Consider the following 12,353-nt stretch of genomic DNA (forward strand, 5'->3'; position numbering starts at 1 on the left):
TGATTGGCAGAACACGTCCTAGACAGAAAGGCTGCACCTGCTATTGGATCAATCTGCTGTCAATCACTCAGAAGCCACGCCCATCCAAACGCGCTCAAGGAAACCAACGACATTGACAGCATTTCCTACATTGTTTACTAACATTTCACGCAAGCTGCAAAGCTGTGGTTTGATTCTCTTAAAACTTTCGAGATGGTAAGTATAGATTAAGTGACTTTTAAAACTTTGTGAATGAATTCACGCTAGCTGAAACTAATTAAGAGTATATATAGATGTTCGTTAGCCTAAACTGTTAGCTTGTTGGCGTTATTGTTATGGAAACACGCAGACAGACATTAGCTTCATTAGATTAAAATCAAAAACAATAAACATCTCTAAAATATAAAATAAATAAAATCAATAAAACACATTTAACAAAGAAAAATATAAAATCCTATTCTTTACAGTAAATGTGCTCGCTTAAATCTAATTAACCGAAGTTTTGTAAATCTTGGTATGTGATTATCAAACTAATCCAGCTCCTAAAATCTCCCTCCAAATACAGATTAGCCTGTGAATAACTTATGTAAATGCGATTTAATTAAATAACATTCATCTATCCTTGCAGGAGAAGCAGATTTCTGTTAATTAACACCAGTGCAAATAAGACGATATTTGATATATATATATATATATATATATATATATAATATATATGTCAAAAATGATTGCCATTTACTAAAATAGACACTTGTACAATTATGCCGGAGGTATTTATTAACATTGTTATGCTTTTCTTTTTCATTTATAAAAGTTGTGATTTACTGAACCATGCTTGAGGAAAGTCATAGGACAATTTTGAGATTTCGCTCAAAATTATAAAAAATCGAATAACACTGCAGCTTTTGTAACAACAGGTCGAAAGGACAAAGAAATTTTTAACCATTTACTGCATTTTAAATAATGACAATATTAATTCTATTCTTTTTATCTTGTGGGACAGTGAAAATGCCATGTCACGTCAAAAACCCATAAAAACAAAAAACATATAAAAAATATATAAAATATATTAGACACTTTTATCAAAATATAGTAAATACAAAAAGGATAGGCAACATATAGGATGTGTTTAGACACTTTTATCTGTGTCTGCAACAGGAATAATATTTTTAGTTCATATTTAGTTCGTATTCTGAATCTGAATTTCTGATTTTAATGTGATTTATGTGATATTTCCAAAACAAAACTCAGTAAACAGTAAGAATATGGAGGACCAAACCTGGAGAAATGAAAAATAAATAAATAATTTAATAATAGGAAAATACATGATAAATAACTTGATAAAACAAATACAATTGTAATGTACAATGTATTACTTTTTTATTTTATTAATTATTTTATATATTTAATTTTAACTTTATTTGTATTCTTTTTAACTTTATTTTTATTCTTTCTTTTTTTGTTATTAATTTATGCATCCATTTATTTTTGTATTTATTTATTTATTCCCATGTGTATTTATTTACTTATTTACTCAATTATACATTTACTTATTTTTACTTTTCTGTGTGCACCATGTAAATGAGGGAGGTGGTGCTTGCATAGCTCCAGTGCATTGAGAACTCCCTTATAGAAGCATTTATAAGACCTATAAGAAACCATGATAACACCCCCTGGTGGAAGCATGGCTGAATCTCTCTTTCTGCTTTTATTTTCAAGGCTTCAAGCTTCAGGAAACCCAGCGCCACCACGAACCAGCGGAAGAGAGCAGGTCCCAAACCAGAACTGACAGAGGAACAGAGGCAGGAGATCAAAGAAGCCTTCGATCTGTTTGACACAGACGGGTCTGGAAACATAGATGTAAAGGAACTGAAGGTAAAAAGGGTTCGAGTCCTGTAGCCATAATGTTATATTTGATAAAGGCCCGGAGACAGCATCTAAACTAAATCTAGTAATGACCTAATCGTAAAATCCCATCTGAGTGACTAATCTTACTCTTTACCTACTACCAGCTAATGAATCTGCCATGACCCTGAGGTTACAAGTAATCAGTAATTGTCATTAACAGGACTTTTATTATTTATATTTTTAATAGTCTGTTATTTAACACAAATGAGAATTATTTATTGACCATAAAAGGTATCTACATATACACAGGCATAATTTATATTTGTTCTTAAATAAAATTTCATGCATTCAAAGGAAAAGTTAACTTAAAAATGAACATTCGCTGGCCATCCATGTAGATGAGTTTGTTTCTTCATGGGAACAGATTTGAAGAAATGTAGCATTACATAACTTACTCATCAATGGATCCTCTGCAGTGAATGGGTGCCGTCAAAATGAGAGTCCAGTCAGCTGATAAAAACATCATGATAATCCACAAGTAATCCAAATGACTCAAAAAATACTGTGAACGGCTAAAAAAAAAAAAATGTTGTATAAAATCAGGCAAATGATATATGAACAACCCATTGTTCAGTTGCCTGTAGTGTTTCGCCTCAAGCGTAAATGGTTTAAAAATGTTAATAATGTGAATCCATTCAAATATATGTCCAATATGTATATATATATTAACAGAGTAATTGTTGCCATAGGTTGCTATGCGTGCTCTGGGGTTTGAGCCGAAGAAAGAAGAGATAAAAAAGATGATTGCTGATATTGATAAAGAAGGATCGGGCGTAATCAGCTTTAATGATTTCCTTTCTATGATGACACAGAAAATGGTAAGTCTGCAAGCCGAATTATAACATAACCAATCAGATAACTATCTGGCCACTGTCTGCAAACCTTATCCGAAAAGAAACACATCAAGATGATAGGATCTTGCTATTAAGTAGTGTTATCAGACAGCGAAGCCTTGAGAGAGTTGTTAAGGTTGCCAAGCAATGTCTATTTTTACAAAAGCTCAAAAGTGTCTCATCCAATCAGAATTTAGAATTTAAACTAACCATTTTATGAAGTCTTTTCTTTTTAACTTATGCATTCCATAAAGTAGTTTTTGCACTGATGTTTTTAATTTGTATGAATAATCTGAATTTTGGTACATCAAGTTCAAAATATGTTCATTTGTTTCATTTCCCAGCAAAAATAAAAATCTTGACCATTGTATACATTACAATAGTGTCTTATTTTTAATAAAAGAAAACACAATCAAGTGAGTTGAAATACCTTTTATTTGTAAAGTTTTCAATAAATTATCGCTTAACCACATGGTTATGTAGTATATAAAATGTTTATTTGTGCAAATCTTGATGCCATATACCGTTGTGACATAAATTACTCAAACTGTGATTTTGGTCATGCTATAAATATTATGAAAATAATAAAATAAACACGTAATAAACAGGAAGACGTCAATCTCAGCTCTACAGAAGAAAGTCTTGTCAGTTATTTTTTATGAAGAATCTGAAATTTGGTCAATATTAAAAAAAGAGAAAGTGATAAAATGAGGTGAGATTCCTAGTATTTGTAAACTATTTCATGAAAAAATAGATGATTCTAGCACACTAGGATGACTTAAAAAAATAAATAAAAAAAGAAGTCGAATTCCCTTAATCATCCATCACATCCATCCTCCCTATTTTCAGATTTTTTTACTTCAATGAAATCGTAACTTTGGTTGGATTTTTGAATGAAGGATTAACAATACAGATTTATATTCACAGGCTTCTTTATTTATATTTACAATACAATGTCAATAATTCTGGCCATGACTGTATGTATAAACAATATATTTTATTAATTTTATTTTAGTTTTACTATTAGCAATTTTAGTACATCAGGATCAACTGAATTAAGATTAGAAATGTTGTCTTGGCAAGCTAGCTGAATTTTTTAATATATATTTTATTTCAGTTTACATTTATTTTATTTCAAGAAATGAAAATAGTTTTGTGTATTGTTGTTGTTGTTGGTGTTTTAGGGTTTCAATTTTAAATTCCGTTTTAATAACAAAAAAAACTGATTTGTTTTAATTCCATAGCAAAAATAAAAGTCTTGGCGCGGTATACTGTTACCGTGATATAAAGTTACTCATACTGTGATTTTGGTCATGATGCCCAGTGTGTCATTTATCTTTCACAACAGAGTGAGAAGGACTCAAAAGAAGAAATCCTGAAGGCTTTCAAGCTATTCGATGACGACTGCACCGGCAAAATCTCTTTCAAAAATCTCAAGCGAGTGGCCAAAGAACTCGGGGAGAACCTCACAGATGAGGAATTACAGGTGCGTCTTTCTCCAGATGTGGGGAAATACACAGAAAGAGGGTGTTCCTGTGTGTAAAACCTCACAGATGAATTGTGTCTCTCCTGAGAAAGTGGCTGGTTAGTCAGTGGGTAGTGAATGACATAAGATCAGATAAGATCCCTCATCACGGAGCAACAGCTGACACCTTTAGGAAACACTGCACTTTAACAACATGTTTTTGACAATTGTTTTGTGACATGATTGTGTTTTGGGGGTTTTTATTTGGAACAGGAAATGATCGACGAGGCCGACAGAGATGGTGACGGAGAGATTAATGAGCAGGAGTTTCTACGGATAATGAAAAAGACCAGTCTGTACTGAATCCCTCCATCGCTAAAGCTATTAAGCCTCTTAAAGGACTTGAAGTGTTGTTTTGTGTTGCTTTCTTTTTTTCTTTTCTTTTCTTGAAAAGAAGGTTGTAAAAACATTTTAATCTATACATATTTTGTACAGTATTAAATAAAAATGTATACAAATATAAAAATGAAAGATGTCCTTTTCAATTTTAAGTCTTAAAGTGGAAACCCTGCTCTATTGTGAGTTATAGAGGGTAATCATAGAGATTCTGCTCATAGTGCTCATAGATAGAAAAACACATTTATAGTTTGTAGAGATAGGGAATCATCCAGATTCATAGATAGATAGATAGATAGATAGATAGATAGATAGATAGATAGATAGATAGATGTAATCATAGAGATTCTGCTCATAGTGCTCATAGATAGATAGATAGATAGATAGATAGATAGATAGATAGATAGATAGATAGATAGATAGATAGATAGATAGATAGATAGATAGATAGATAGATAGATAAATAAATACATAAATATAAATAAAAAAAAAGTATCAGTCTGGAAAGGGTTATAAAGTCATGTCTAAGGCTTTGAGACTCCAACGAACCACGGTCAGAGCCACAGTGGCGAACCTTCCCAGGAGCGGCCGGCCTACCAAAATTACTCCAAGAACACAACAATGACTCATCCAGGAGGTCATAAAAGAACCCAGAACAACATCTAAAGAACTGCAGGCCTCACTTGCCTCAATTAATGTCAGTGTTCATGATTCAGCGATAAGAATTAAAGTGAAAAAAATAAGTGACGTGACATACAGCCAAGTATGGTGACCCATACTCAGAATTTGTGCTCTGCATTTAACCCATCCAAAGTGCACACACAGCAGTGAACACACACCCAGAGGAGTGGGCAGCCATTTATGCTGCGGCACCCGGGGAGCTGCTCCTTGTTCAAGGGCACCTGAGTCGTGGTATTGCCGGCCCGAGACTCGAACCCACAAACTCTCTTACCATTAGGCCACGACTTCCTCAGAATGAGACTGGGCAAAAACAGCATCCATGGGAGAGTTCCAAAGCAAAAGAAAAGCCACTGCTGACCAAAAAGAACACAAAGGCTCATCTCACATTTGCCAAAAAATATCTTGATTATCTCCAAGACTTTTGGGCAAATATTCTGTGGACTGATGAAACAAAAGTTTAACTTTTTGAAAAGTGTGTGTCCCGTTATATCTGGCGTAAAACCAACACAGCATTTCATAAAAAGAACTTCATAGCAACAGTCAAATATGGTGGTGGTAGTGTGATGGTCTGGGGCTGCTTTGCAACTTCAGGACCTGGACGACTTGCTCTATCAGAAAATCCTGAAGGAGAATGTCCAGCTGTCAGTTTGTGACCTCATGCTCAAGCGCATTTGGGTTATGCAGCAGGACAATGATGCCAAACACTAGCAAGTCCACCTCTGAATGGCTCAAAAAAACCTAAAAGTAAGGTTTTGGAGTGGCCAAGTCAAAGTCCAGACTTAAATCCGATTGAGATGCTGTGGCATGACTTTAAACAGTCCATTCAAGCTCAAAAACCCTCCAATGTGGCTGAATTAAAACAATTCTGCAAAGAAGAGTGGGCCAAAATTACTCCACAGCGATGTGAAAGACTTATTACCAGTTATCACAAACGTTTGATTGCAGTTGTTGCTGCAAAGTGCGGCACAACCAGTTATTAGATTTAGGGGACAATTACTTTTTCACATAGGGCCAGGCAGGTTTGGACAGCTTTTTCCTTGAAATAATAAAATCATTATTTAAAAACTGCATTTTGTATTTACTGGGGTTATCTTTGTGTAATATTAAAATTGGTTTGATGATCTGAATCATTCAAGTGTGACAAATATGCAAAAAAAAAAACGGGAAGGGACTCTGTATATAACTCCTTTTATTTAAAGACATCAATTATCTGTGTCAATAAAATATCATTAAAACAGAATGTCAGTGAACTGATGACACCTCAAACCACAGTGATCTGTTAAATGCTACTTTGTTAAATACTAAGTAAACTCACTAAACACTAATAGCACATCTCAGTTTTATGACTGTATGCCACACTGCTAACAGCAGAGATTTTGAAATTTCACTTAATCAAGCCACATTTTATTAGCTGCCTTCTTATTTTAGTCTTATGTAAGACAAAACTGAAAAAAGTTTCTCCAGAAACATACATTGACATGTAACGGGATTTTTCAGACAGCATTAGACATTAAAAACCAAATATTACACAAGAGTTGATTGTGATATTTGCATTTCAAGTCTAAGATGAAACAAAGGTCAACTCGAGAGTGAGTGTTGAACTGGGAATCACCTCATTGCCATGCGTTGAATTTTTTTAACTTTCCCACAAATACAGTAAAACCAGAAAAACTGACATTTTAAAGAAGTCGTTAGAAAAAAAGTGATCGTCCGCCCAAACGACGATCTGTCACTGTTTACTCCCCCTCAAGTCATTCCAAACCAGTGTGCAATTATTTATTTCTTCTAAACACAAAAGAAGATTATTTTGAAAAATACTGGAAACCAAACAGTTTTGGTTCCCATTGACTTCCATAGTATTTTTGTCTATGCAGTGGAAGTCAATGGGAACCAAAACTGATATATATAAATAAATCTACTTTTGTGTTCCAGAGAAGAAAGTCAGTCATACAGGTTTAAAATGACTTGAAGGTGAGTAAATGATCACAAGTTTTTTTATTTAAAGTCTGTAAGAGTTAGGGTAGAGTTATGATTAAAATGTAGAACTATATTTAGCTGAATTTATAACATACAAATCGATCAGAAAATGTAAAATGAACCTGTATAAGCACGTGAGACAAATTTGCTGTAAAGTTCATTGTGTCTATGTTGTTTGAATACATACTGGTGACCATTCTCCCTCACAACCACAACATTTCATTATCATACTGTAGAATCAGCCAGGTCTATGATGCAAATTGTGCAGAACATGCAGTGTAATTTAATATTTAAAAGTCCCTAACCCTAAAAGCTGAGCAATGGCAAAATTATGCAAATACCACCAATAATGCTATTTTTAAATTGTAAAATCCTAATTCTGTAGTAGGAGAGGGCGATCTGATAATTTTGCATCATGATCCAAATTGAAGACGTCCACTTTGTACTTTTCAAACAAACTGTGACCAAATGCATCCATTTGTGTCTGTATGTAGTTAAATATATCAACACATCTTTTAGTTGACAGGCCTTTTTAAAGTTATTAACGCATTACAGTTTAATATAACGATGAGTCAATCGTAAAGATTTTGGACTATAGCCTTTATTATGCTTATGCATTCACGTCAGGTTGCTGTGGTCACAAAAATCTTTGAACACATTTTTAAGCATTTGCGGTTTAAAAACAAGTGATTTTAAGCCGTTGAAATGAAAACAACAGCATTAACGTTAAATCTGCACTCTTTCTGTGAGACTGTTTCTGAGCGGTGAGCGACGTGTCTTTTTTGGGGCTTGTATTAATTTTTCTGTGATATTGAAGCTGGTCTTAAGAATAACACAATTTCTATGCTATTAAAAACTTTGATAAAATAAAAACCTTATTAAAAGCAAAAACAATTGTTATCGTGAAACAAATTTACTCGTATCGTGAAGATTTTGGTTGCCCACCCCTATATCAGAGTGATCAAGAAACACGGATGAATGAGAAAGCAGAGTGCGACATGGCTGATATTAAAGAAGTTGTTAAAAAACGCGAACGATAACCAAATCTGGTAACAACAGACTGACAACTTCCTGTGCATGCGCTCCAAGACATGCACACGGAAAGTATGTTTTGGGTTCGAATGCGCATCTAAACGGTCAAATACACACAGAAATATGGCAAAATGCTGCCTTGGTGAGTATTCACGTACTGTAAATACAGTCAGTTATGTCTTAGGTGAAGGAAACAAGTTGATACAATAGTATGTGTGTCGGTATCCGCTGGTCTTAAAGTGACAGCAGCCTAATAAACCTGCTGTTGTGCATGTCATACATATTAAACAAAAAGAGAAAATCAGCTCTCAACAGAATCATTTTGTATCTTTAATAAAATCAATGAATATTTAATATTTTTATTTTAAATTTAATTTGATTTCTGTAGTATTTCTTACCTGAATACTGTTAGAAAGACATACTTAAAAAAAGCTTTTAGTTATATTAGTTACCTGCTAGTTTTAGATTTAATTTTAAGACTGTGGATCACAATCCTTCCTGAAAAAGATTGTGATGATATTTTTGCCATATTTCCCACTACATTTTGTAGTTTTATATGCAGTGTTATAACATAAAAATTCACTTTATTGAGCAACAACAGATGTCTATGGTGTGTCTGTTTAGACAGTTAATGTGTCTGAAGGCCTGTGAGAGCAGAAAGATTCGAGACCATCATACCACCAGTATGACTCAACCGCTGTGATAGAAAGAAATGATACGTTAATGAAATGACTGAAGGCAAACCCTGATGACTAAGGCATCAGTAAAAGTGATTTTGCTCTTTATGTCTAAAAGTGAAGCCGCAAAGACACACTGCATCATGCGACCCCTAATTCAGGCCCACAAATCTTCACAGCGACCAACTAAAGTGAGATTTTCCAGAAGCCAAAAATAATTAAAAGTACATAAACAGGATTTTAGTCACAGATATTTTCCAGGCCCTCAAAGACGTTGGCGGATCTGCTTGCATCAAGGTGAAAGTTTGTTTACAAGTTTCAGACACTAAAAATTCTAAATGGAAAGTAGGAAATGGTAAAGCGATTTGCGTCAAGGTGTCAAAATTTCATCGCTGCCTCCGTATCTGAAGGTTGGATTGCGCGAGTGATGGGCGTTTGATAACAGGCCGGAATGTGTCCATCTGTAACCGTTTTAAGTGCAACGGATGTTTTATGTTCCAAATAACCCACTTTAACTGCTTATTGACGGATTAAACATTTTCTCTTCAAAGTATATGAATCACAAACAAGAACACGGAACCAGATTGATGTACTTTTACTGAAACTAGACCCATAACAGTGTCTCAGGAATGAATTTCTTCTCAAAATTGTGAAACACACCGTTTGTTATTGTCTGCTTGAGACAAATCATTTGTATGAATCATCCCAACTTTCAAACAAACCTAGAAATCTATTCACACTCTGTACATGTAAAAAAAGTACCAAACGTTTAAGAGACTAAACATGAGACTGATACATGGCTTTTTTGAATAAGATTTTTGAAGTACCTTGTTTGAGTAAAGTAGAATATATGCCACTTCATGAGTTAATTATTGATTAGTTAAAGTATTAAAAAATTACTTTAATGGAATACTAACTTGAACTGAACACTTGTTCCTATTTATTTTACACGACCAAGACAAAAATCACGTTTTGCACTTTAAAATTTCATGTAGACCTTCAACCTCCCCTCTTATCAAAATAAAACAAATTGCACCCTGCACGTTTTACTTGCAACAGTTGATAAATAAATTTCATTGTATAAAAATAATGGTGTTTCAACATGATACCCTCATAAAAGTGCTATTTTTATTGCAGTACCATATAAATATAAAAAATATAGGGGTACCATGGTTAAATTGATGGTATTAAATGATTATACCATAGTGTCACTAAATGAATACTGCATTCATAACAAGTGCATTTATATGGTACATATGTCCAAATAACACACTATCACCATTGTGTTTTTTTGTAGTCATTCATCACCATGGCACGGCCACAGTACTTTGTTTCTAAGTGCACTGACCCCATTTTTCCCCCCGAATTAACCGTTTAACTACCAAATAACCTTTAAAAACATAAAGGCCAACTCTTCTCAGAAATCTCCCAGCGCATTGCAAGCGTACCATGCATGATCTTATGCCCCGCTCTTATAGGAAAATTAGCTTTGAACTCACAAATAATACACCCACATATGGGCCTCTGGACAGAAAATTGTGTCTTGTTTCCTCTAAATCACTGCGTTTCCATAACAACGTTGTTTTCAGAAGCGGCGATCTGTTAACCCCTAAATGCCAAGGAAATGTCACTGTTTCAGATATGATAAGTATAGTGTTAATTGAGTGCGAGACCCCTTTAGTTTTCAGTCAGACAGCAAACCGATCAGACTGTAAAGAGCTCAGGCTCACGGCATCAACTGGTACGTAAACATGACTATTTTGTTGCTTTCTGCTTTGTTGTTGTGTAGAAATAGCACAGATTGACTGTAAAAGGATGAGTCAGTCACTGAAATTGATGTTTGAGCTGATCTGCTTAAGTTATAACTAACTTCAAAAGCAGTTCATTCAGTGCCATGTAATGTATGTACTTTATATACAGTATGTGCTTGTGCATTTATATTTTGACTCCCTTAAACTGTTTATTTAGTGAGAATGTAAACTGTAGTGAAAAGTGTGTGTATTCTGAATGCTGATGCACTGATGTACCTGTGGTGCACAGCAAGGGCGTGACCTAGTCACTTAAGCATTTGAGACTCTGTGAGTGGAATTACAGTAGGCTTTACCTGAGAGAAGGAACATCTACGTCACCTGTAGACACTAAACACTTTTTAAATCAACAGAAAAAAAAGCAGTTTAGCTGGTCGGCCAGCTACATTATCGCATCAGTATCATTATCATTATCGCATCATAGTTGCAAGATTATTGCTTATGAAAACAACATATTTCTTTTAATTTACATGATATCAAGTCAAAAAACTTTGTGATTTCTGGAGAGTATCTGTGTTCATGATTTAAGACATAAATCTTCATGTAGATTAAATACTCACATTATTGTATCAGAAATTATTCCTTGTTCAAATCATAATTCACTTATTTAAATTAAATAATTAATTGAATTTGTTTATATTCATATCATAGTTCCCATCCATGCCCTTTTACTGTAATTTCATAAGTTCATTTTCATTTTAATTTTCATATATTCACTTAATATATTTCATTCATTTAATATATATATATCGTGAATAAGTACATTTTTTAGGTAGTAATAATAATTCTACTGATGTATTTAAGATGCACACTGCGATGCTCTTTTCTGTATGTGATATTACAGCAAGCAAGCAAATAAATAAATAAAATATATTTAAATTTATATTTATTTAAATATAAAGAGTGAATTAGTGTTTTTTAGGTACACTGCACTCAGGTGCACTGGGATGCTCTTTTGTGCGTATGATATTTCAGTAAGTAAATAAATAAAAAAATATATATTTATTTTAATATAAATAGTGAATTTTTTAGGTAATAATTCTAGTAATTTATGTACGGTGCACTGGAATGCCATTTGTTCATGTTATAGTTCAGCAAATAAACAAATAATATATATTTATTTTAATATAAATATTGATTTTTTTTTAAAGTTATTATTCTAGCAAATTATTTAAAGTGCACTGGGATGCCCTTTTGAGCGTGTGATATTTCAGTATAGTCAAGGGCAGTTGTGTTCTTTTTTCAAAAAGTCAAAACACTGCTTTAAATATCATGACAACATATTTGCAACTTCAACATCATGGCACAAAAATGGTCAAAAAGAGAAGTAGGACACGAGCCTCACACTCCATAGCAAAGCATAAGCATACAGCGGCTCTATTCCCAGCGCACACACAGCCAGGTTGGCCGTCCCCCGCCCACATCGCCCTGTCTTCCTGTGCGCTTACCGTAATATCCGCAAAATCGACATGTCTCTCGTTCTCAGTCTGAATAAGCCGGAAAACTGATTCACCTGTGTCCTCACACATGCCCCCAATATCAGCCACTTTATTCCGCTGCTGCCTTCAGCTGGCTTCGGTCTGGATGCACAGAGGCA

General features: G+C 34.0%; 1 protein-coding gene across 1 annotated transcript; it reads left to right on the forward strand.

Moving 5' to 3' along the window:
* The first annotated feature begins 17 nt into the window (after positions 1-17).
* Positions 18-4,657, forward strand: LOC109083262 (caltractin). The gene is made up of 5 exons (XM_042737945.1): positions 18-195; positions 1,699-1,854; positions 2,577-2,705; positions 4,069-4,206; positions 4,459-4,657. The coding sequence occupies exons 1-5, from the start codon at positions 193-195 to the stop codon at positions 4,546-4,548; spliced, it is 516 nt and encodes a 171-aa protein (XP_042593879.1). The 5' UTR covers positions 18-192; the 3' UTR covers positions 4,549-4,657.
* The last annotated feature ends 7,696 nt before the right edge of the window (positions 4,658-12,353 follow it).

The sequence above is a fragment of the Cyprinus carpio genome, chromosome B14 (genome assembly GCF_018340385.1).
Source record: "Cyprinus carpio isolate SPL01 chromosome B14, ASM1834038v1, whole genome shotgun sequence".
In the NCBI taxonomy this organism is placed as follows: domain Eukaryota; kingdom Metazoa; phylum Chordata; class Actinopteri; order Cypriniformes; family Cyprinidae; genus Cyprinus; species Cyprinus carpio.